General features: G+C 32.5%; 1 protein-coding gene across 1 annotated transcript in view; it reads left to right on the top strand.

Moving 5' to 3' along the window:
* Positions 1-26307, top strand: part of LOC139528918 (uncharacterized) — a 166098-nt gene that overhangs the window by 109221 nt on the left and 30570 nt on the right. Inside the window, exons 12-16 of the mRNA XM_071325155.1 lie at positions 523-1731; positions 11312-11432; positions 22452-22550; positions 23610-23762; positions 25743-26288. Coding sequence (XP_071181256.1) covers positions 523-1731; positions 11312-11432; positions 22452-22550; positions 23610-23762; positions 25743-26288 — 2128 coding nt within the window. The remainder of the gene's footprint in view (positions 1-522; positions 1732-11311; positions 11433-22451; positions 22551-23609; positions 23763-25742; positions 26289-26307) is intronic.

The raw sequence follows: 26307 nt of genomic DNA, 5'->3' as shown, positions 1-26307 counted from the left end.
TGTTTGTATTGTTGGTACGAAACTTTATTTGATTGCAATCTATTGTAAGCCCGTGATAACTATATCGAAAATGTTGAGAGGAAAAGTTCTAGATACACTACCTATTCCCATGAATTCATCATTAAGAACGAGAGGATAGACTAGTCTGTATGTTTTTAATACTATGTAATTCAAATAATGTGGATATTATCTTGAGATCCCTGATCTTCCTTGATCCCATAATGTTTCTATGTATTCACACATCCCAAAAGAACGAATGTCTTATGGTGTTTAATTGATCTCTTGATAGAGCCAAATTTGAGAGAAATATGTGTCAACTTGCCGTTTACAATAGAAAATACATGTATGCGTTTTTTTGTCATAACTACATGTACATCAAAAAGAAATTATATTTCCCCATTTAAATGACTGGAAAATTAATAAATGGAAAAGAAGATGTTAAAATTGATGAAAGTCAACCTTTTGCAAAATTAATAGTTCGTTAGTATTTACTATAAATAAGACAAATATGATTTATTTTAGGATGTGATGAAAAGTTATAGACAACAGTTTCATCATATTTTTGGCTTTGAAGATAAGGTTGGTCACATAAGAGGCAAGATCCACTTTATTTCTAACATAAACTCTCCCGAAGAAGATTTTAAAATCTTGCAAAAACACATTTCAAACATCGCACAAGAGATGAATTTTGTTGATGAAGAAATACCTACAAAGTGGATCGAATTGGAAAATGCACTAGCGGTTTTAAGAAAAAAGAAGAAAAAAGAACATATGCATTATTGTGAAAGATTGGAAAATATTGAAAAATTAGCTCAAAAGATTCTTTTGGAGGAAGACGAATTGATTCTATTTCTCAATTACCAGCACAAAATTGGGAACGTAATATTTTTTGAGGATCAGCGTGACTATATAGTCCTAGAGCCGTCTTGGTTAGTTGACTGTTTCAGATGCTTAGTGTGTGATAATTACATAGGGGAAGATTGTAGTTTTACTGAATTGTACAAGCTAACCAATAGCGGTGAATTATCAGACCTGTTAATTAATCACCTTTTTAAAAAGGTGCCTACGTTAAGGTTTGAACATTTTAAAAAACATATACTTGAAGTGATGGAAAAATTTGACATTATAGTAAAACCTAAATCCATAGATTCGTACTATATGCCATGCATGATTAAAACATCAACTACCCTTAAGGACATTAAGAAAACATTTAATGTTCAAGAATCAAACTGTACACCATGGTTAGTACTGGAATTCACATTTCTTCCAATTGCGTATGCTAATAGCATTATGTTCAACTACATAAAAACAAAAGCAATCTGCAAAGAAAGATCACAAACGGGGGATGGACTTCCAAGCATATTTGCAGGAAAGGCAGTTATATATTTGGATGAAACCAAAAGCAGTAAGCTAGCTATTTGTTTTTCGAATAATGCTATATCCTTACAGATATGGAAATATGACAATAAAGATGTAGACAATGATACAAAAAAACAAATCATAGAACAACTTTGCAATAAAATTGAAGAGTTGGAGACAAGACATAACCATCCATTGCAGTACAACATTACATCAAAATGCAGCACTGGTAATTATTCTAGTAGAACTGGTAGAATACGCCACGAATCATTAACAAAAACAAGCAACAAAAACAAATACTTATGTAGGGAACATCTGACATTTCACAACAAGACAGACATAGCGGAAACCTGGTTAAAACATGCTGCAGCTGTAAGTATTCAGTCACTATTTCCATTCTCAATTTTACTGTTTCTTTCGTTAAATAAGGGTTTCATGAAATATTTGACATACAGATCAGTATAATTTTCAAATGGAATTAATCTCTTTAATGACTAAATGAACACAGTGATTACATGTTTTGCTATCACATTGTATACTGACAGAACATGGCGATACCGTCACTAGTTTTTATAATTGGTGCAACAAGCACATCTTTCAAAAGATAGAATATGTTATTGAGGTTTTTTTTCAATTGATCAGATTAACAAAACGGATGTACTGAAGTTGCTTTCCAATCTTTAAAGATCATTTTTTTTAATTGTTTGTCATCCAATATAATTTACTGCTTCATCCAGGAATCATTTTGTTTAATTAGAATGTAGAATTGGAAATGTAAACGGCGAACATGACAAGCGAAAACAACCTAGCAAAAAACGCATGGAGAAAATCTTGCACCTGAAATCGGGTTCAGCTGACCATTCCATTGCATGTTAATAATGATAGCCAAATCAACACTTGGTTGGTTGAGACTAACAAACATGACGTTGAACAAGGTTCGTGCATATTTGCGACCATTTGTTTTATGTTTAGAAAAACACCAAAAAAAAACCACAAAAATAATTTTATTTTTCGATTTTGATTTCTCGAAAACCAAAATGAAAAACAAAAGTGTTTTCATGCAGTTTTTAGTTATAAATCTCAATTTATTAGGCAATCGCCAATGGCAGTCAGAAGGGTTTAAGAACATGAGTTGTTTGACCTGTTAGTCAAATGCGTTTTGTGTAAACATAATTTTTCACTTTTTTGGTCTTTTAGAAAATGTTGTTTTTGCTGTATTTAGACCCTTCTACAGCGAAATTTGTTTTGCATGTACACGTATGCGGTTTTTATCCAACGCAATAATAGGTTTGAACGTAGTTATCCAATTTGGACTTGTTTATATTTTATTCGTTTCTTATTTTCCCTCTTCCTCATTTGATTTGTTCATCTTATTTTGACTCTTTAAAAGTTCAAGAGTCTAACCTAAATTGAGGTAAAAAGTAAAATCACAAAAATACTGAATACGGAAAGTTCATAATCACATGGAAAAATCAAATTACAAAACGCCTTAAAAACGAATGGAAAAAAACTGTCATATTCCTGAATTATATGGCCTTCCAAATACCGTGTCGATCGATCCCTAATCTCACTGAAGAGACATTTATTGTCTAGATTCGGATCTGGTATACAAATGTTTGTATCTTATGTTTGTGGTCTTACATCTTTGCCGCAATATTATTGCTTTTTGTTTGGTATTGAAGTAAATGTTAAGATCCATTTTGTTACATCTTATGATCAATTTATTTGCTTTTGGAAAATGTTGTTTGTGCTGTATTTAGACCCTTCTACAACGAAATTTATTTTACATGCACACAATACAATTATAGGTTTGAACGTAGTTTTCAATTTTGACTTGTTTATATATATTTCGTTGGATAAAAACCGTAATTTTTTTTATACGTGTGCTTTAAAGCAAATTTCGATTTAACTCGTCTAAACATAAACCCAACAATGTAAGATCTGTAAATTTGCTTGCGCATATTTTTTGTTCTTCCCTCGTTGGGATTCAAACCCATGCTACTGAGATATCGTGACACCAAATCGAAGTTTTCGGTGGCCGGATTTTACCTTTCTACATCTGTTTAAATCTAGCGTCCTACTACAGTACATGATATATAATGCATGAAGATTTTATTTTAACAGATAAGCTAAATAATTTATAGAAAAGGATCGTACAAATTAATGTATTCATAAGTAGAGCCCAGGTGGTCGTGTGGTCTAGCGGGACGGCTGCAGTGCAGGCGATTTTGGTGTTACGATATCACAGTAGCATGGGTTCGAAAGCAAATTAACAGATCTAACATTGTTGGCTTGATGTTTAGACGAGTTGTATATCTATATATATATATAGTTTAAAACTGACGTGAAAAGGTAACACATGGCAAGCGAAAGCTTCATTTTTTATGAAGCCCAGGTGGTCGTGTGATCTAGCAGGGACGGCTACAGTGCAGGCGATTTGGTGTCATGATATCGCAGTAGCATGGGTTCGAATCCCGGAGAGGGAAGAACAAAAAATTTGCGAAAGCATATTTACAGGTCTAACATTGTTGGATTGATGTTTAGACGAGTTATATATAAATCTGTTGTAGAGTTGTCACTGACTCAGACGTACTTATAAATATAAATATATATATTATTTTACTATTTTATTTAATGAAAATAAGTTAAAAAGTTAACAGTTCCATTCAATCGATTTCATCCTTCCATTGGGACTCTTCAGGGTATCTGATATGGCGTTGTTATGGGCGACGTCGTTAAGGAGGTTTGTGACGTTCCGTCATTGTTCGTTATTAAAAGATTTCGGGATTTAATTTTGATCGGAACGTTGTGATGATATAACGTTCCATCTCCTTTCGATAGGCTTCATCCCGTCTACATTTAAAAATAGGTATTATTTGAACACGTTTTTTACCACCAGTGTCAAGATGGGCACTAATTGGGTCTTTTATTTGTTCTTTATGAACTCGCTTTATGCTGTCTCATTCCCCATTTCCATTCTCAATTTTATTGAATATCATCGCACAAAGATTGAAAAACTGAACAGATGATAAAAATTACACTATAATTGCAAATATTTCGGCTCAACAAATGGCCTTCTTCGGTGACAAAAGTTTTAACAATACTGATAAATAATGTATAAAGTGTAAACAGAGATCAGTAATAATACAGGTAAGTTTTGGTTGATTGGTTTTAATCCAAAATCCTGAAAAACATAATATAAACACTACACTGTAATTTTAATCATTTCTCTCTATTGATTCCATCTGGATGGAGGACACTCGGTGTTTTATCCAAAACTTCTCCCGATTCTCTTTTTGCCTATTTTGCCATGTACAATCCTGTTCGATCACAAGGATCTTCATGTGATCAAAATCTTTCCGGTTGTGATCTGGTAACCTGAGTATATATAAATAGAACTACACGACATACAAAACTATGGGAGTGTGGATTAATCAGTACAATGATTAATTCAATTACACAAATAAAATTATAATTATACCGGATTTGTTATCACATAAGCAACACGACAGGTGTCACATGTGGAACAGGATCTCCTTACCCTTCCGGAGCACCTGAGATCACCCCTAGTTTTTGGTGGGGTTCGTGTTGTTTATTCTTTAGTTTTTTATGTTGTGTCATGTGTACTATTGTTTTTCTTTTTGTCTTTTTCATTTCTAGCCATAGCGTTGTCAGTTTGTTTTTGATTTATGATTTTGACTGTCCCTTTGGTTTCTTTCGTCCCTCTTGTATAGATTGCTTAACAATGTAATTAAACACACTATTCAATATGTTAATATCAGAATTTTTAAAATATTTACAAAATGATAAGAATAAACGCAATATTTCGCTAGACTAAGTAGCTTTATCAAGCGTGCATCTATCAAGGTGAAATCGGATAAGGATGATAAAAAATAAATTGCAGCTCAATGTATATGTTGCAATGGAATTTAGCTGCCTTGAAATTTAAAATTATACATAATTTGGATGAAGTTTAAGATTTTACAGAATTGATAATTGAGGTTAGGAACGTTCATTTGTCAATATTACAGGATAAAAAGGACGATGCTGTGTATTTAATTATTCCTTATCTTTCCTGTATCTTTTCTCGTCTTTTACGTTAAGACCATCAGGTTATAAAGTGTGGAGTTGGTAGATCCAGCGAGAAGGAGAAGAGAAAACTTTTGGATACACAATAAAACATATTGCGTTTATTTTCATCATTTTGTAAATCTTTTAAACATTCTTATATTTTCATACTAAATAGTGTGTTAAAATTACATTGTTAGGCAATCTTTATATATATATATATATATCAAGTGCCTAGAAAATCAACCTAACGATGTTACATTTGTAGAGTAGATTTGATTCGTAACTTTCTCCCCGGCGCCGGGGCTGGGAACTGTACTTTTTGTTTCTAACTTCTACGAAAACACCGCCCAGCATTGCACAGAGACCTTATTCCCTCCTCTAACTCTGGCTTATAAAAATAAGCTTTCATTTCGGGAGGTGTTATATATATACAAGTCGTCTAAACATCAACCCAACAATGATAGATCTGTAAATTTGCTTTCGCATATTTTTTGTTCTTCCCTCTTTGGGATTCGAACCCATCCTACCGAGATATCGTGACACCAAATCGCCTGCACTGTGACCGGCGCGCTGTACCACACGACCATTTGGGCTTCATAGAAATGTTTTTTGCATATTGAGCTGTATGTTGAACTAATGAATCGAAAAAGAGGGGATGGATATATGTACCTTACATTTGGGTATATTTTCAACATATCAAACAAATATGTGAGAAAAGGGTAGGTTAAAATATATCTCTTATTAACAAAAATCCGATAAAAACGTTGAATGTAAATGATATGAACCTCATAAGTCTTATATTATATTACTTTATATGATACTTTGGAGGTTCATATCATCTACGTTCAATGTTTTTATCAGATATTGCTTTTACTACAACCGTTCGACATCAAGTTGATAGTAAAAACAAATCCGATAAAAACCTTACATGTGAATCAAATGAACCTCCAAAATCTTCTATTATAGAACTAGAATTACCCGGTTAAAAGAATAATTGAAATTGTCAATGAGTTAGTTGTGTGAGATGCGCTTTTTAGCAACTTTTAGAAAGTATTGTATAATGTTAACAAACCTATCAAACACACCGTAAAAAATAACATTATCTCCCATGGAAATGCTTACCAACCAGACATAATACATTTGCTCTTTATCACATGATTATGTAACTACATTATATATATATAAGGGATAGTGTGGTTGTGTTCATGTTCGAATGTGTAGGTGGCACACTCAGAACGATTGTCTCTAAAAAAAAAAAATTTCTACCATCGGTTTCTGGGTTCTTGTAGCAACGATTTCGTTCGCTTCCAGCTATTCCTGATTATGAATTAACCAAACCTGCATTTATCCTAAAGCAACAACTATTAAATAACTCACCTAAACCAATGGGCATCGTCTAATTCTTAACTGATTCCTTTAATCGTACATGTTCTGACGACACCCACCGTTGTCGCGTCTACCATTAGAGGCAGCGAAATTACATGATTTGACTGGAGAGAGAAATAAACAAGGGGAGCATTTTATCGAACCGCATTACGGAATGATAATACAAGCCCAAACGAAATATAGATAAACAAGTTGAAATTAAAAACAACTTTCAAACCTATGATTGCGTTGATTAAAAACCGCAATTTGTATACGTGTGCATTTCACAAATTTCGTTGTAGAAGGGTCTAAATACAGCACAAACAATATTTTTTAAAAGACTAAAAGAGTGAAAAATATATTATAACAGAACGCATTTGACTAGCAGGTCGAACGCCTGATGTTTTCAAACCCTGCTGACTGTCATTGGCAATTGCCAAATAAATTGATCACAAGGTGTAATAAAATGGATCTCTTTATTTATTTAATACGAAGTAAAAAACAATAAATTTGCGGCACAGATTGTAAACCACAACAAAAGGTGCTAATTGTTTTTACAACATATCCGGTTTTCGATAATTAATGTCTCTTCGGTGATGTTAGGGATCAAAAAGTATTTGAAAGGCCATTTAATTTACCTCAATTTAGGATAGACTCTTGAATTTAATGAGTCAATATAAGGTGAACAGATTTATAAACCGGAGTAAAAATAAAATACAAGACAAAACAAAATAGATATAAACAAGTTTAAATTGGTAACAACGTTTAAACCCATGATTACGTTGGGAAAAACCCGCATTTTTTATACGTGTGCATTTCACAAATTTTGTTGCAGAAGGGTCTAAATATAGCACAAACAATATTTTTCAAAAGACTAAAAGAGTGAAAATATATTATAACAGAACGCATTTGACTAGCAGGTCAAACACCTGATGTTTTCAAACCCTGCTGACTGTCATTGGCAATTGCCAAATAAATTGATCACAAGGTGTAATAAAATGGATCTCTTTATTTATTTAATACGAAGTAAAAAACAATAAATTTGCGGCACAGATGGTAAACCACAACAAAAGGTGCTAATTGTTTTTACACAATATCCGGATTTCGACAATTAATGTCTCTTTAGAGATGTTAGGGATCAAAAAGTATTTGGAAGGCCATTTAATTAACCTCAATTTAGGAAAAACTCTTGCATTTTAAAGAGTCAAAAAAGGGTGAACGGATTTTTTAAACCGAAAATATGATACAAGCCAAAACGAAATAAATATAAACAAGTCTAAATTGAAAACATCGTTCAAACCCATGATTACGTTAGGAAGTGTGGATGTAACAAATTTCGTTGCAAAATGGTCAAAATACAGCACAAACAACATTTTCCAACAGACAAGAAGAGTGATAAAATGTATTATAACAAAACGCATTTGACTAGCAGGTCGAACAAACCCTGCTGACTGCCATTGGTGATTGCCAAATAAATTGATCACAAGGTGTAATAAAATGGATCTCTTTATTTATTTAATACGAAGTAAAAAACAATAAATTTGCGGAAAAGAAGGTAAACCACTACAAAAGGTGCGAATTGTTTTTATACAATATCAGGATTTCGACAATTAATGTCTCTTAAGTGATGCTAGGGATAAACAAATATTTGGAAGGCGATTTAATTTTTCTCAATAAACAAGTATAAATTGAAAACTACGTTCAAACCTATGACTGCGTTGGATAAAAACCGCAATTTTTATATGTGAGCATGTAAAAATTATTTCGTCGTGGTAGAGGGGTCTAAATACAGCACAAACAACATTTTTCCAAAAGACCAAAAAAAGGGAAAACGTATATTTAAACAAAACGCATTTGACTAACAGGTCGAACAACTGGTGTTTTTAAACCCTGCAGCTGACTGCCATTTGCGATTGCCAAATAAAAATGATCACAAGATGTAAAAAATGAATCTTAATATAAAATCAATACTAAACAGAAAACAATAAACTTGTGGCCAAGATGTTATATCGCTAACATGAGGTGTCAATATTTTTTTGTACACCTTATCCGGATTTCGACAATAAATATATCTTCAGTAATGTAACATATGTAAGTTTGAACCAGTGACACCTCTTGGATAGTTGGAAATCCTTTTCACATGTTTTCCAATGCTCACGAATGACATCAAAGCTTTTTTTGATTTTTGATTTTAACTTTGTATTCTAAAAAATTAATAGGAATTGATTCCGTCTTCTGAATTTTTGTTGTTGATATATCTGTGTTTGTAGCCTCTTCTCTTCAAGCGGGTTTCAAGTTGACGTAGTTGTTTTTTTATTGTTCCTGTGTTGGAACATATTCGCTTGACTCTCAGTGTCTGACTGTACGGGATGCTCTCAGTCAGATAAGCAGGATGGCAACTTTTAGTGGACAAATAATTATGGGTGTCAGTAGGTATAGAATATAGATCTGTGGATATGACTCCATCTGTGAACGAGCCGAAAGTATCGAGGAAGGCAACTTTGGATTTAGGTTTCTCATGGGTAAATTTGATACTAGAATGTATGTTGTTGGAATGAGTGATGAAAGTATCTAAATCCTCGTCGCTTTTATTCCATTTCATATCCACATCATCTATATATTTCAACCAGGAAATCGTTCTTTTTTAAGGATGTTCCACTGAGGTTTTCTTTTCTACTTTACCCATACGCATGTTGGCATATGATAAAGCCATTTTTTGTGCACATAGCAGTTTCATTAACTTGCAATAATGATCTCCATTGGAAATGAAGTTGTTTTTCTTTAGTACCAGCGTGAGTATTTTTACCAGACATTCAGTAGGTGGATATTTTACTGGTCTGGAATGCCGTCTGCATGTGAAATATTTGTGTAGAAGGAAGTGACATCCATAGAAACCAGTGTCGTGTCGAAGGGAAGTGAATTTAAGGCCTGTATATTTCTAAGATAATCGATTGTATCTTAGCTAGAAAGTCTTCAACATGTTGACGAAGATGGTGTTAAACGAATTCCGATATTTTTACCGTCGGGTGACCGTTCGCCGAATCTATAGATCTTCCTTTAATATATATTAATTGCCTGAATAATAGCCAACGAAAACTCTTACGAGATGGTGAATCACTTGTTTCTAATAACTCCGGCTTCTGTACTTGACTGTTACACACTTCAGGAATATTTAAATTATACTAGTTTAAATTGCAGGGATGAATAAGTACGCAGTCACGTTCAATTATAAAACCTAGGTCAAAATGTATTACTCATTTTTCTAATCATTATCAAACTGCTATTTATTTGGTATTTTTAAATATGCAGTCGATACTAAATTTGAAATATTATACCCGTTTAGATGGACCAGGGCTGTTTTTTGGGACAGTATTTCCACTCAGTTCCCCGAGGAAAATTCAAAACGGAAAGTGGTTTATCAAATGGCAAAATCGAAAGCACAAACGCATCAAACGAACGAAGAACAACTGTCATATTCCTGACTTGATACGGGCATTTTTTTATGTAGAAGATGTTGGATTGAACCTGGTTTTATAGCTAGTTAAACCTCTCACTTGTATGACATTCGAATCAAATTCAATTATACTGAAGAGAGAAAAAAAAATCGTGAACAAAACAAATAGACATACTTTGTGAAAAAGTTGAAAATAAGGGTTCGGTACAGAGGTCAACATTGTGTTATAATCTTAATCACTAAAACAAAGAACAAATATATAACAAAGAAGCACAAACAACCCTATATAGACCAAGCATATTAGTAATTTTATGCTTACATACCTGCATACATCCATATATTGCCTCATACTATTTGTTCTCTAATCTCTTTCAAGTTACATTTTTTATTATTTTTCAAATCATTCAAAAGTATCGATGATAGAAAAGTGGTGTATTGTTCTATATGTTTACCAAGTATTTTAATGTTTCTTAACTTGATCTTAAAATTAGCAAATTTTGGCAAACACTTTTCATGTATGATTTAGGCAACACAGATTATTTTCTGGTTGTATTTTATTTTAAATCCATTATATGACATTATATAAGACTGCAGACCCTCTTCAACAAGAGCTTTTGTTAATATTGTTTATCTTATCTTTTCTTCCATTAAAGAAATTATATTGTTAATGATGTGCAAGTCATCTTGAGTAATTATACTGTTAGTAGCAACATAAAATTAAATTGGTAGGAGAAGAACTTTTACAATTAAAGGTTTTTCAAGCATGGTTAATTTCTTTTTGACCATCTGTCTAGCAGTTGGTTTTTTTCCAAGATTTTTATTTGTTTACTGTTTGACATACTATAATGATAACAAAAATAAATACCAAGATTTGTGACTGAGTTATTAGGTAATTGTTTGTAAGAATATCCTCCAACACAGACCTCCTCGTCATCCCTTTTTCAAAAGTTAAGATCGATTCAAAATTGTGCATATTACGGAAACATTACATTCATATAAAATCAACTTGTTAATCTATACATGATTTGCATTAAGCGGAATTTGTTTTATCTGTTTTAAAAGATTGAGAAAAACAAACAAGCCAATAGAGAGAAGAAAATGAACGCTAACAAAGAAGATATGAAGAAACAAGAGGGAAAAAAATCTCAGGATATAAAAACAAAAAGGCCAAAGATTAATAAAGGTATACTTAAAGTTCATATGTTGAATGGATTGCATGATTGTATTTATCCTCATACTTTTCTTGTCACTCAAAAGTTCTAAAAACTTAGGAAACTGTTAAACAAACAAAAATTCTTTGAAAAGACTGTGTAAACATATTAAAATGATAAACTAGAAAATAGCCCCCAAATATGTACTCACCTCTACCATACTATGTATAATTGTGTATCGGTTTAATTTTCCATGTCATGCTATGTTTCTTTGATTGTATTAGTTATAAGAGCTTACACACTGTTGTTATTGTTGTGTACCCTGTATATAACTTCAGTGTTTACGGTCGACAATTAAAGCTTTTTCTGCTATCAATAGTATTTGCCAACTCGACATGTATATTTCTCGACATAGAAAGATAAATATTCAAGTACTTGTGTTCAAGTAATAACAATTTCATGAAGCGCAAGCATCTATTTGTTGAAATTACTTCGAAAACTTTTCTTCAGTGCAATTTCTTACCATATTAAAAAAAAAACAATCTTCATTGATTAAGACTTATACTGTGAAATATTGCCACTTGAACATTCGCCTACTTCAGAATACTTTTTTTATAATTGAAAACCAAACAAATCGGCGTTTGAGATTCAGTAACATCTAGTCTTTTTATTAGTTATTGTTTGAATCACTTTGAATGTTTGAGAATGAAATTAAAATTCAGTTTTACCTTGTGTCCGATATTTTCTTCGAATCTAAGTTCAAATGATCGTTGATTTTGTGTTAGAGTTTTAAGTTACAGGTTTATTTGCAACTGTATATCTTGTCAAATATTGAAAATAAGAGGGACTATAAAAATATGTGGGTTTGTTTCAATTTTAAAATTAAAGATACACTTTATGTGATGAGTAATTTTACCTTTCGTATCAAATATTTGTTTTTCCATTTCTAAAACCACGTGGCTTTACTTTAACATCAATATTTACATTCTGAAACATGTTTTTACAATACTTTTAGCTATCATCTATATGTCGCTAATTATCTCAACTGAAATTAAACTTCCAATTTTAAAGATGAAATAACTTGCTGGGCCTTTTTTCATTGCTTTGTTCTCTTATTAAAAAAGAAATACCTAAAAAGTCAAAACCATTTTGGCGGAATGTATAAATATCGAGTCAAATCAAATGTGATACGACCAAGAGAAACAGAAAAGCACAAAGATAAATAACGCCGGGGTAACTATACTTATATAAAAAGATACACATTTTCAGCACCTAGAATATATAGCTCAAGAACTCTGGCACTTTATTATTAAAATAAACATTCATTATTTATCTATAAGGTGTCGGTAATGTCTAATGAGGGTTTTTTTTTAGAAAGGAAGAGACATTTTTTTGTCAAAACCCTGGCTTGTTGATTTTTTGCTGAGACACATATAATGTTTAACAAATTCTGAGTAGCAGCTGCGAGGTCTTTAATATCGTATAATTTGAGAAATGTATGATCCATACGCGAATGATGTTCGTATTCTGCTTAGTTGGGGAAAATATGAAAAAGTTGAAATCGTCTCGCTTTTTCTATAAAAATGGAAATTGTAGATACAAATTTCTTGTTTTGGGTTACAATAATTCATATTTTGTGAAAAATCACACTGAATCTCCCAGAAAATATACTGAAGATGATATTATCAAAATGCTGGACTTTTTGATCGACAATATATTTGTTGAGTTTGGAGGATTTATATTTCAACAGACAGTCGGTATTCCAATGGATACTAATTGTGCACCCCTGCTGGCTGATTTGTTTTTGTACTCGTATGAAGCAGAATTCATTCAGAACCTTTAAATACTTTATTTAGAGTTAAGTTTCATTCTGTCCAGTACTATAGAAAAAGTTTCACATAATGTTTCATTGCATATAAAAAAATAGCAATCAAATGTTCACCCTTTTTCTTCCTGTGTACAAACTTAATTAACCATGTAGTTTCCAAAAGTATTTAATAGAAATGCGATATGAAAAAATAATGGTGTTTTGAAATACTCAATATATAAGTATATGACACCGATTTAGTTTACTGCAATGACCTGTAGGAGAAACTTCCTACAACTTTCAAATTTGAGGGATTATGTTTTAGACCCTCTTTCGTATGCAACTGAATGTGGCGTACTATGATTTTGTGGTATTATACCCAAGCTTTAATGATGGTTATTTGTAGTATGATTTTACAGAAGACGAATTTTATAAGTTTTGTACTAAATAACAAAACAACAGAATATGACATTATTAATAGGTAAACATAATGCAACCATGTAAAAGTTTCAACTAAAAATCTGTTTCATTGCATTAGAACATACTTATTTGTTCATATATGTTAATGCGACTAAAAGAAAGAAAAAAAATATCTATTTATTGATAAACATATACAACCATTATATGTTATATTTAACTAATGCACACAAATGGTCCAGGATTGATTGATTGTTTCTAGATTAAGGTCCAGTGGCAGTTATGTCATACATTTAGAAAAATATTTACAATGAATAGAAAGGTAGGATTGAGAGGGGTGAAATTCTAATGACTGTCAATGGTAGACAACCGGACAGGGACAAACATTTTGTTGTGCAACTAGCAACCTACTGGTCCCCTTTAATGGTTTTCCAATGATCCATGAACGTGGAGAGAGTGTAAAACTCTCTCTACGCGAAGACTCGGATTTAATGTATCATAAGAGATTTCCAAATAAAGACATTACTCGACATAACTGACCTACCTCAACGTATCTTGGTCTGTTGCAGTAAAGGACGATAGAGGGGATCATCGACTGTATGAATTGTTGGCTCGATGAATACACATACTTTGTTGGAATACAGGTTATTCAAAAATTAGAACAATCTACTATTTTCATTCTTTACATATTTTTGGGTGATTTCATTGACAGCAACCTTAAAGGGAATAATTAGTTCAGTTACCGGCAATCAAATACACCGATCATTACTTCGTCTGTTCACTTGACCCATATATATTTCTCTCAAACAATGAATTCTTAAAGCTCATAAATCATTGTTAAGTTTGAACAAATATTAATAATGGAATCTGAATCGAAATCATATTTTCATTTTTAAGTAATAAGATTAAAACAAATTTCAAACACGCCGGAATGCAAAAAGGTGTTCACGACTTGTCTCTTCTTCTTTTTTTAGCATACCTCTATAATTTATTTTAAGATACTTTATATTTGTCAAAGGTAAAAATTCAGATCACTGATGCATCTGTCTGATAGTACTGTGTCACCTTTCCGTAGAATTTATTAAATGGAAATTATGAGGATGCAAAAGCAAGAAAAATATGATTACACTTTACTGAATCAGTTAGTTTGTTTATATCTTGTCTTTAACTATTATGCATGGATTTTAGGAAGAACTCGTACAAACGTAGGTAAAATTTAACGTCAATGTTCTTACACTGTTTTGTTCTAAAATATTTGGCTTTTAATTATACATTTTTTGTTCAAATACGTATGAAAAACGGACATAAACGGACTATGTAATTGCATTTTGGTTAAGGAAGAGGATCTTTTTTGTTTCATGGCCAACTTATGATACCATGGGAATATTATATTTATTGGTCTGTGCATCGTTCCGTTCTTCCGTTCTGTTCAAAATATAGAGCCTTTTAAATTATATACCAGCTATTAGTTTAACCCAGATTAAGTGGTGCACTGAACAAGGATATATTATGTGAAGGGGCACGGTGTCTTAAGGCCACACATTCTTGTTGAAAATGTTCTGGTTTGTAAACGTTCATGTATACATATCTTCAAGACTCCTAACTGTCTCTTTGGTCGCGCGCTTGTCTCGACATTAATCTCTCCAAGGTGATCAATGGATTAGAAATATGTTCACTGTTGGACTTGTTCAGTTAAACAATTGCCAAAGCGGAGAGTCCGTTTAGATGAGCGGGATGTACAAGTTCGCAGTCCCGTCCGTTCAGAGTAGAGACGTTAAATCCGATGCCTCTTTTAGATACAATGTCACTCTCTCTACATGTTAAATATGAATGAAATATTTGCCACTGTACCTTACGCAACCAACTTGACTTTTATTACTGGTGAGGCAAATGATTTGAATCTTGGCAGTTAAAGCCTCACCTTGGTTTAAAGACGTCAATGCAAGTAGGGGGTGGACGGTTAATTGAAAAATTGAATCGCAAAATAAGTGTAGGTGATCAGACTGTTGATAGGTCAACAATGGTAAACAGATATTATCTATGACAAATCCAGATTTGTGGAATGTTATCATGAAATAATATGTCTAGTGAGCATTTAATCAATATATTTTAATGAAACTTCTGGTTAAAAGTATGGATGATAATAACTGGGATAACTATTGAGTATTGCTTATATTAAACAAGGTAGAAGAGAACTACATAAAATGTAGGAATGCCAAGTGTCTGTTGAAAACTTTGCCCACCAAAAGTAACAAGTGCGTTGTAAAAAAAGAGAAATATTATATCAGTTTCACAGGTATGACTTCTTGTTAGGATCAGTTTTTTTGCGAGTAATACTTTGTCTGTTACTTTATACAGATATTTGAATCTACCATGTCCATTTTTAATTGCATCTTGAATGCGCATCTGGCAACAAAATCTTATTATATTATGTTGTTCATTATTACTTACTTTACACATTTACATATATGATTTACTCACTAAATGGCATTCGGTGACCCCCTTTTAGTTGGTTATCAATTAATTGGATTACATACTTTAAGTTAGTTCACAGCAAGGAATATCAAATATATTCCCTGGGATTATTTTTTGTATTTAGACTCCTATAGCATTCCCGTTAAACAAATTAGTACAGAACTATCCCTAATCAAACAAACCTGAGTTTTTTTAAAAAACTACATAGATAGGGACATTTTATAACAAATGAAAAATACAAATCGAAGCGATAGTTTTACCTGAATTTTTAACCTTTATAAAGAGGCATAATCTGCTTTCGATATTTCCGAATTTGTCAAACAAATATCGTTCTTAACATTTCCCCCGCAACAAAATATAATAAAGATAGATAAACTATAAAATAAAAAGGATAAACAGAGAAAAACTTTAATTGTGCGTTCAACTGCTAGGTATATTGAAAAATAGTTGTCATAATTAAAACCATGAAGGATAACTCGAATCGTATGTATGATAGGTATGGGATATGTGTGCTAATACCTGATCTTACGTCAGTAAATTAAGGCGAGAATCTGGAAAACCATGTGATACATAAAATTCAATATTTCTATCATTTTTCGTCATAATTATTTTATTCTATATTGTCGAAAACTTCAGTGTGTGATTTTGAATATCATGGAATACTTTGTTTGAACTAGAACAACTAATTTAATCAACTTCCGTGGTTGGCAAAACCCCGTCCCATTATTTCCGTACGTCGAGTAACGTACGTATGTCATTTTATTTGAAATATCTCTTAAAGATTTCCAATTAAATGACAGTACATACCTGACCTATATTATCGTATCTCGGTCAATTGCAGTAAAGGAATATGGAGGGAAGCAAACACTGCATGAATTGTTGGCTTGTTCAATACACATACTTTGTTCGGATAAATGTTTTTTAGCAGAAACTATTATTTTAATTCTTTACATATTTTGTTATTAAATTTGGGATGATTTCATTGACAACAACCTTAAACAAAATAATTAGTTCAGTTACCGGTAATCAAATCCACCGATCATTACTTTGTCATTTCACGTGAACCATGCATATATCTCTCGAACGATTAATTCTTAAAGCTCTTAAATTAAAATAAAGTTTGAACAAATAAAAATAATAAAATCTGAAGCGTGATCATATTCACATTTTCAATTACAAGTGTTAAAGTAAAACTAAAGTTCCAAACACGGCGGAATGTAAAAGGTGTAAACGACTAGCTCTTTTTGTTTTACCATACTTCTATATTGAGATCTCACAAACATGTTTAACCCCGCCGCATTTTTGCGCCTGTCCCAAGTCAGGAGCCTTTGACCTTTGTTAGTCTTGTATTATTTTAATTTTAGTTTCTTGTGTACAATTTGGAAATTAGTATGGCGATCATTATCACTTAACTAGTATATATTTGTTTAGGGGCCAGCTGAAGGACGCCTCCGTTTGCGGGAATTTCTCGCTACATTGAAGACCTGTTGGTGACCTTCTGCTGTGGTTTTTTTATTTGGTCGGGTTGTTGTCTCTTTGACACATTCCCCATTTCCATTCTCAATTTTATTTTATAAATTATTTCAAGATACTTTTGTCGAAGGTAAAATTTCAGATCACTGATATAACTCTCTAGCAATATTAGTACTGGTTCACCTTTCCGTATTTTAACAAATATAATTTATGAGGACGCATCTACAGGAAAGAATATGATTACACTTTAAAGAATCAGTTTATTTGTTTATATCTTGTCTTTAATTATTATGATTCATGGATTCTAGGAAGAGCCCGTACAAACGGAAGTGTAATTTAACGTCAATGTTCTTAAACTGTTATTTTCTAAAATATTTGGCGTTTAATTATACACGAGAACACACCCGCGAAAACGCGAGCATGAAGAGCATGGTTGAAAGTATGTAAACTATTGTAGGTTTTTTGTTTAAAAGAATTTATGACTGGAGCATTTCAGGAAAGGTATCAAAAGTCAAAGTTACTTGGGGGCATGCCAATTTATTTTAGTTCTCCCCTTTTTTTTCAAAATCTGTAATTTTTACTTATTTCTATTAGTTTCAATTATTTCCGCGTTTTACTGTGACTGTGTGACAGACATATACTATAATCACTATATTATATGATCGCTGTTAATAGTAAACTTGGAATTGATAGTAAATAGCAAATACAATTTATACTTTATTTATAGTATATATATGTGCATAGTATACAGAAGAAGCGAAAAAAGGGCCTGTCCCCCAAGTTCCTATGAAAATTATGTAATTTTTAAACAGACCTAAACGTAAGTCTTGTCTTTGACTTAAAAGTCCGACCGATGACGGAAACAAAATCCAGACGGCTTTATTTTCGTTTTCCTTCCAAAATAACCCAAACGGTAAGACTACAAGCACGGATGGTAAATGCGACTTTTCATGATACCTATAGGACACAAAGGCATGTCATGATTAATGTTTTGGGGAAGGAAGAGCAGCGAATAGTTATCAAAGGTACCAGGATTATAATTTAGTACGCCAGACGCGCGTTCCGTCTACAAAAGACTCATCAGTGACGAAACACAGAATGAGATCTTCTAATTTAATAGTATAGAAATACGTATGAAAAGCGGACATGTACGGACTATTTTAATTGGAAAAATTAAGATGATATTTTTAAAGTTTTATGACCAACTTATGATAGCTAGAAATATTATGTTTACATGTTTGAGCATCCATTCGTTCTTCCGTTCTGTTCAAATTATAAAACCTTTTAAATTATATACCAACTGGTAGTTAAGCCCAGTGGTGCACTGAACATTGAAATATTATCATGTGAAAGGGCACGATGCCTTAAAGCCACACATTCTTGTTGAGCGCTCTTCTCGACATTAACCTCTCAACGGTGATCAAGGAAATAGAAATATGGTCACTTATGGTCTTGTTCAGTTAAATCATTGCAAAACTGAAAAAATAGTACAGAACAAACCCTAATAGAATACACCTTAATTAAAAAAAAAACATATATAAGGATTTCTATATCAATACATTTTATAATAAACGAAAAATACTTTTGGTTATAAACTAAATGGTAGCGATTATTTTGTCTGATTCTTACAAATTCGGCTTCCGATATTTCTGAAATTGTTAGAAAAATATCATTCTTAGTAGTTTCCCCGCAACAAATATGCTAAAAAGATAGATAAATTATTAAGGAAAAAAGAAAAAAAGCATTCTTGGGCGTTCATCTGCAAAGTATATTGATTTTTTTTTTATTGCAATCAAAACCATGAAAGATAACTCGAATTGCACATATGATAGGTATTGGATACGTGTGTTAATCACTAAAATAAAGGCGGGAATCTGGGAAACCACGTGATTCATATAAAAGCCATATTTCTATCATTTTTCGTCATGATAATTTTTTTTAATATGGTACAAAATTCAAGTGTGTGATTTTTAAAGTATTTGAATCTTTTGTTTAAATTCAAGCGATTTAATCAAATTTGATGGTTAGCAATAACCCGTCCCATTAGGTCCGTACGTCGAGTTACGTGCGTATGTCATTTTATTGGAAATTTCTATGTGACATGGCGTTATTGTTTGACGACATAAGTCAAGTGATGAAAACATCTGTTTACCCTAGTCAACTCTTGTTTGAAAGAAATTAAATTCTGGCATTTAATAAAGCGAGCTTAACAATAATGATATTATTGAATACAACACTTTGATATCGATGACCAACTTCAGACAAGATTTTAAACATCAACTTATAATCTGTTCTATGTTAACAGTACACTATAATCGTCTTGGTCTGTTTGACCAGAATTTGTCTTTAAGCTGTTTAAAAAACTAACCGTTGAAAAAACTGAAAAAAAAACAATTTTACATTTCATACTGAATACTGAGCTGATGATATTGATAGTCCACCTGCAGCGGTATCGACCCAGTGCTATAAAAACATGACAACAACACATTATCCATTTTGAACTCACCTGACCCAAAGGGCCAAGTGAGCTTTTCTCATCACTTGGCGTTTTGCGTCGGGTGTCGTCTGTCGTCGTCCTTCGTCGTTAAATCTTCTCCTCTGAAACTAATGGGCCAAATTTAACCAAACTTTATAACAATCATCATTTGTGTATGTAGTTTAAAAAAATGTGTTCGGTGACCCGGCCAACTAACCAAGATGGCCGCCATGGTTATTTTTAGTCGGGGAATAACCCAAAGTTTTTTTTATATACGAAACTGTTTATAGCACCAAAAGCATTTAGAGCAAATCTGAAGGAGTAAAATTGTTTATCAAGTCAAGATATGTCTGCCCTAAAAAATTTAGATAAATCGGACAACTGGTTGTTGGGTTGCTGCCCCTGAATTGGAAATTTTAAGGAAATTTTGCCGTTTTTGGTTATTATGTTGATTATTATTATAGATAAAAATAAACTGTAAACAGCAATAATGTTCAGCAAAGTAAGAAGTTATTGCCCTTTATAGTAATATTTTACCAATTTTTCGTAAATTTTTGTAATCTTTTACAAAAATCTCCTTCTCTGAAACTACTGGGCCAAATTTAACCAAACTTAGCCACAATCATTTATAGGGCATCTAGTTTTAAAATTGTGTGTGGTGACCTAGCCAACCAACCAAGCAAGATGGCTGCCATGGCTAAAAAAAGAATATAGGTGGAAAATGTAGATTTTGGCTTATAACTCTGAAACCAAGGCATGTAAAGCAAATCTGTCAATGGTTACATTGTTTATCAATTCAATATCTATATGATGTGAGATATGCAGATGAATTGGACAACTAGTTATTGGGTTGCTGCCCCCGATTGGTGATTTTTAAAGAAATTTGGCCGTTTTTTGTTATTACCTTGAATACTATTGTAGATAGAGTTAATATGTACACAGCAATAATGTTCAGCAAAGTGAGATCTACAAATAAGTCAACATGACCAAAATATTTTCCTCTGTTACTAAAGGGCCAAGTTTATTATAGAAAATTGTAAGTTGCAAGAATGTTCAGTAAAGTAAAATCTACAAACACATCACCATCACTAAAACACAATTTTGTCATGAATCCATCTGTGCCCTGTGTTTAACGTATATGCACATAGACCAAGGTGAACGACACAGGCTATTTAGAGCCTTTAGTTTTTATCATCAACACTATGCTTATTTGTAGTTTAGTCAAGTTAGAGTTTCACATAGTGTTTGTTTCGCGACGGTTTAATACAAGTAATTCAAAGACCTTTCCATTTTGAATAGTCGCATGGTGTTCATGTAATTTGAATCTATAGTACTAAAGGAGAAGACCGATTTATTTTTGAGAAATTTCCAAATTTGAAGACTGTTTTCAATCCGTGTCTTTTACGCTTCGCGCATGCTCAGTCGACGTAATGCCAAAGACATTTGAAAACGTATTGTTTCAACACTTGACTAATTGTACCAAGATTTCGCAGGTATCTTCTTATAGTATAGAATTCAGTCAGAAGTAGTTAACGTTGTTTGCATAAAAATTTAATACCTAACTGAACACTACGTCAATTAGTTGTTGGTAAAAATATTACTAGCGACATATGTTATTGTGCCAAATGTACCAACATAGTCTAACAATTGATGTTCAGAATGAAATGCATTGTTGATAGTTAAAACCAATCGACAAAAAAACAACAAAGTTATTCCTTTGAGAGGACAACGTTATATAGGTAACTTGTATTGTCACAAACCTGTGACATGTGAACATATGGGACACTTTGTCTTAACTCGATAAGAAATTTTATATACTTGCAATGAAAAAGATCATTTTCCAACTTCAAGGTCAAACAAATCTTTCACTGAATCTAAATTTTGTAATTTTATATTCGTTTTTATCTATTTATATTGAATCCTAACTTGCGCTTTAATCCTGGTATATGAATTTATTGATAGTTTTATTCGCTGTATGGCATGCATGTTTTTGTTGAAGCTGTGTTGCTAGTCATACATTTTTTGTGTTGAAAGAATACAACGACATTTTAATTGACATTTATTTATAAACAACAAAACCATTCAGATGTTGTTTTTTTTTATTTCAATTGGAACATCTTGCACACAAACTGTATGTCAGGCTGACAGTACTTTTGATATAAATGCTCTTTCTGTGCTGATTACGTATGTACTCCCTTTTTATATTCTACAATTTCCCGAACCATCAAAGAAGGGGCTTGTTTGCAAGAATACTACTTTTACGTTCCCACTAGTTAATAATTCTTTCCAATTTCTTTGAAAATATTGGGTTAAATATTTCCTTTCTCAATGTTATTAATGAGTTTGGTGTTACCTTATAAACGTAGTCAAGTTTTAATCCTTTATTATTATTTTGTTCTTCAGAAATGGATATTCAGCTTCCGTGGTTAGTTGATGCTAATGAATTCGAGAGTATGCTTTCACATGGTACATTTGAGTCTTACGAGAACCGTCTTAGTCTAGGTAGGACAACTATCACATACAGAGAATAAAATCGTTTCTCTCAATTGTCATACAGGGTAAATGGCAAAACGCTTAAAATACTTGAGAAAGTTGAACCAAGTAAATCATTTTTATCATATATTGAGAATTGGATTTTCTTTTGCATAAAAGATAACATGGGGAAAAACACACAATAAAATCTTGTTACCAACCATTCACTGAACGAGAAATTAACATAAATAGACATGCAATGAAAAGATATAGTTTCTTTATTCCTGACGCTTACTCTCAAAGAAGGAAAATTGAAAAACGCTAAATAACAAAACGTTGTTAAGTGCTGTTCTTCAATCTGAAGTGACGGGGAAGAACAAACGCTGTGGAAAATTGTATTAGTCAGATTGAAGTTTACATCCAACATGAAATGTAATATATAACAGATACAATAAAGTATGCTTCATATCTTGACTTGCATCTTTAAATTGACAATGAGGGTTGGTTGAGGAAAAAAATATTGTTTCATCTTTCTAATAATGAACATCACATTTCTATGCATTAGTATTCTAAAAGCACCTTCATGTGTAGTAAACATCTTCCACTTGATGCGAAATTACAGAGGTTGTACAACCTATTATAACTTCCTTGATAGAGGGTTGCTAACTACGATCAAGTCATGAAACCAGTTTTACAACTGAATTATTTTTTTCGTATTTGACGATAGACATGTTCCTACCGAATTAAACTTATAACCGGGTTGTACTAACACGAGCAGCACGTCGGGTGCCACATTATAAGCAGGATCTGCTTTCTCTTCTTCAGCACCTGATATCACACAGGATTATATAGGTTTCGTGTTGCTCAGTCTTTAGTTTTCTGTGCTGTGTTTTGTTTACTGTTCTTTGTCCTTATTAAGCCATAGCATTGTCAGTTCGTTTTATACTAATGAGTTTGAATATCGCTTTCGTAGCTTTTGTCTGTATTTAAACAAAAACGCATGCAAAGAAGTTCATAAACGCGAAACTTAATTTAATAAATAGGAATTTAATTGCTTTGAATATTTTTAGATATTTTTATCAATTTTAGGTGGCCCATGTAAGGCAGGAAAAAGTACTCTAGCAAGCGTGCTTATTGGTGAAGAAATTCAAAAGAACTGGGAATCTACAGACGGGCTGGTCATATATTTTGGCAGGAACGGCATAGATCTTGAAGAGGGGAAAATGGTTCCACTTAAGAAGAGTACGTCTAAAATAGAATTATTCAAACCATCGATAATATTTTCGCTTTTTTGTCAATTCATGTTGACACTCTTTCAAACGAACGATAATCATAATCCATTATCACTGAACTTGTAAACATATTTTTTAAGGGGTCAGCTTAAGGACGCCTCCAGGTGCGGGAGTTTCTCGCTACATTGAATACCCAATGGTGGCTTTCGGCTGTTGTCTGCTCTATTGTCGGGTTGTTATCGCTTTGACACCTTCCCTATTTCCTTTCTCATTTGTTTTATATGTATTCAAAATTATTACGAACACAGAGGGACTTTTTGCCGATAAAATCGAAATACAATCATTGGTGTAGAAGTTGAAAACTGAAACACTACCATGTTACACTTCACCTGTACTTTTCTACTCTCTAGTAAATCCAGTGTCCATTCAGTATTGATTATTGTTTATGAAATTAACTACAGGATAGTGTCAACAAGGATGCGATGCACTCTTTTGTGAAATTTAAAAACATTTTTAATAATTAAAGACGTAAATTTTTGCATGGAATACATAAAGATTTTTCATACCATAGTATAATATTAAACGTTTTCTAATTCATATTGCGAACAAATAATCGTTCGGCTTGTAAATAGGTAAGGATTTAAACCAGGGGTGATCTTAGGGGTAGTAAGTGTCCAATATAGAAATGACCTTGAGCAGTAACCTTGCCCTAATTCATTTTTTTGTGGAACATGGACTTCAAATCAAAAGACCCTAAGTCTCGATAATTAACTTAAGTTGCATCTACATACGATTTAAGTCGGCCATAAAATGTAAAACACTCTTAATACACGTTACAGTATTTTTCAGCCTTAACATATCATGCTGAGGAAATAACCAATCGTTTAAGGAAAAGTAATATCGTTGACAGTATCTAGAAAAAAAATAAACATGGAGAGATAACGTTTTTCTTGGAAATCGTTCGGTGAAAAGGTTGAGTGTCAAGAATAGTGTTCGATAACATATTATAAAAGCGATATTTTTGAAACAAAACTGAAGGAAGAAAAAATAATGCTTAAAAGGTATTTCATTACCTCAAAGATGTTCCAACAAGACGCAATATATATACTTTTTAATAGAGTACCATTGTTGATATCTCTTTAAGTTTTCCTACAAAAAAGATTGAACGTTATTGACATGATTGAGCCCTTTTTGCATATTTTTACTGTTATCAAATGAATATCGTTCATTTTTCAACGTCGCCGGGGTATATTCAAAAAGGAAATGCCCATTTTACCCTCTCTGCCGTGGTACTTGCCAAACAATACTCTATTCGACTGGATGCTTGTAACGTCAAGATCATTAATGCGTTTTTGAACGTTAACATTCGGTTAATTAAACATATATAGCATGTTCTATGGTGGTAATTTGCGAAAAATACCAGTCTTGAGAATGAATTTTCCTCGCCTTACGGCTCGCAAAATTTAACATTCTCTTGACTAGAATTTTTCGCAAATACCCCTCCTTAAAATGATATATCTGTTCAAAATAAGAGATAAAACACATTAATCATTCCATCAAAACTGGCAATTTTCTGAACTTTTATTTAATTCAAAACGAATCTATTAGAACATGTACGTCAGTAACATACACGTGTTCTCTTAGGAACATTTATGGTAAATCATTGCCATATTATTATGGTCAAGTTCTTTTAGTTTTACAGCAATTTAACTAAACATTCCCAACTTTTAACATAAGTTAGTTAATCTGTCATAAATCAAAGAAAAATACCATATTGATCAACTTTGGTATTCTTTATTTTAATCACAATCAACACGTTTCACTAATCACATCTCGTGCAAATTCTAAAAGGGGTTCATTAATATCATGGGAGAGTAACTTGCACCTAACTAATAATAGTATATAAATAATAACAAAAACATACAATAATATGCAACAATGATTGTGTTCTCTAATTTGGCCACTACATTTAACATTGGTTATTTTATAGGTGAACATGGTGAACGTGGACGTAAAGACCTGGCAAAGATTCTTCGGGGAAATCCACAGTTTCCTAAACTATATGAACAGGTAAACCAGAAACGAAAAAGCACAACTCCTGAAAGGACAGTAACAGCAACACCAGTGAAAAGCTTTATATCTGAATCACCGGCCGATGATGCGGAAAAATTGACAAAGGATACCTCATCTTTAACAAAGCAATGTGTGACTCAATCGCATGGTTCAATGACCGAGTCGGTCAACGAACATAAAGGTCAGCCCATTACTATCATGGATCATAAACAAACTACTCATATTCAGATATTTGATATTAAGGAGCTGCAAATTCAATCAGATATCTTAACTGAAGTGAGAACTGGGAAATACAAAATCGAAATAGCACCTTCTGACCTGATCGATTTTGGTGGGCAGAAATCATTTGATATGACTCATCAGCTGTTCATACAACACAGTGGGTCATTTTTGTTGATGTTCGACGGTAGAGTTGGTTTACATGATCAGCTTGACGAATATCCAGATGGTGTTAATGCTAAATGTAAGTATTTAGAAAATAC

The sequence above is a fragment of the Mytilus edulis genome, chromosome 6 (genome assembly GCF_963676685.1).
Source record: "Mytilus edulis chromosome 6, xbMytEdul2.2, whole genome shotgun sequence".
Classification (NCBI taxonomy): domain Eukaryota; kingdom Metazoa; phylum Mollusca; class Bivalvia; order Mytilida; family Mytilidae; genus Mytilus; species Mytilus edulis.
This window is presented reverse-complemented; position numbering and strand designations above follow the sequence as displayed.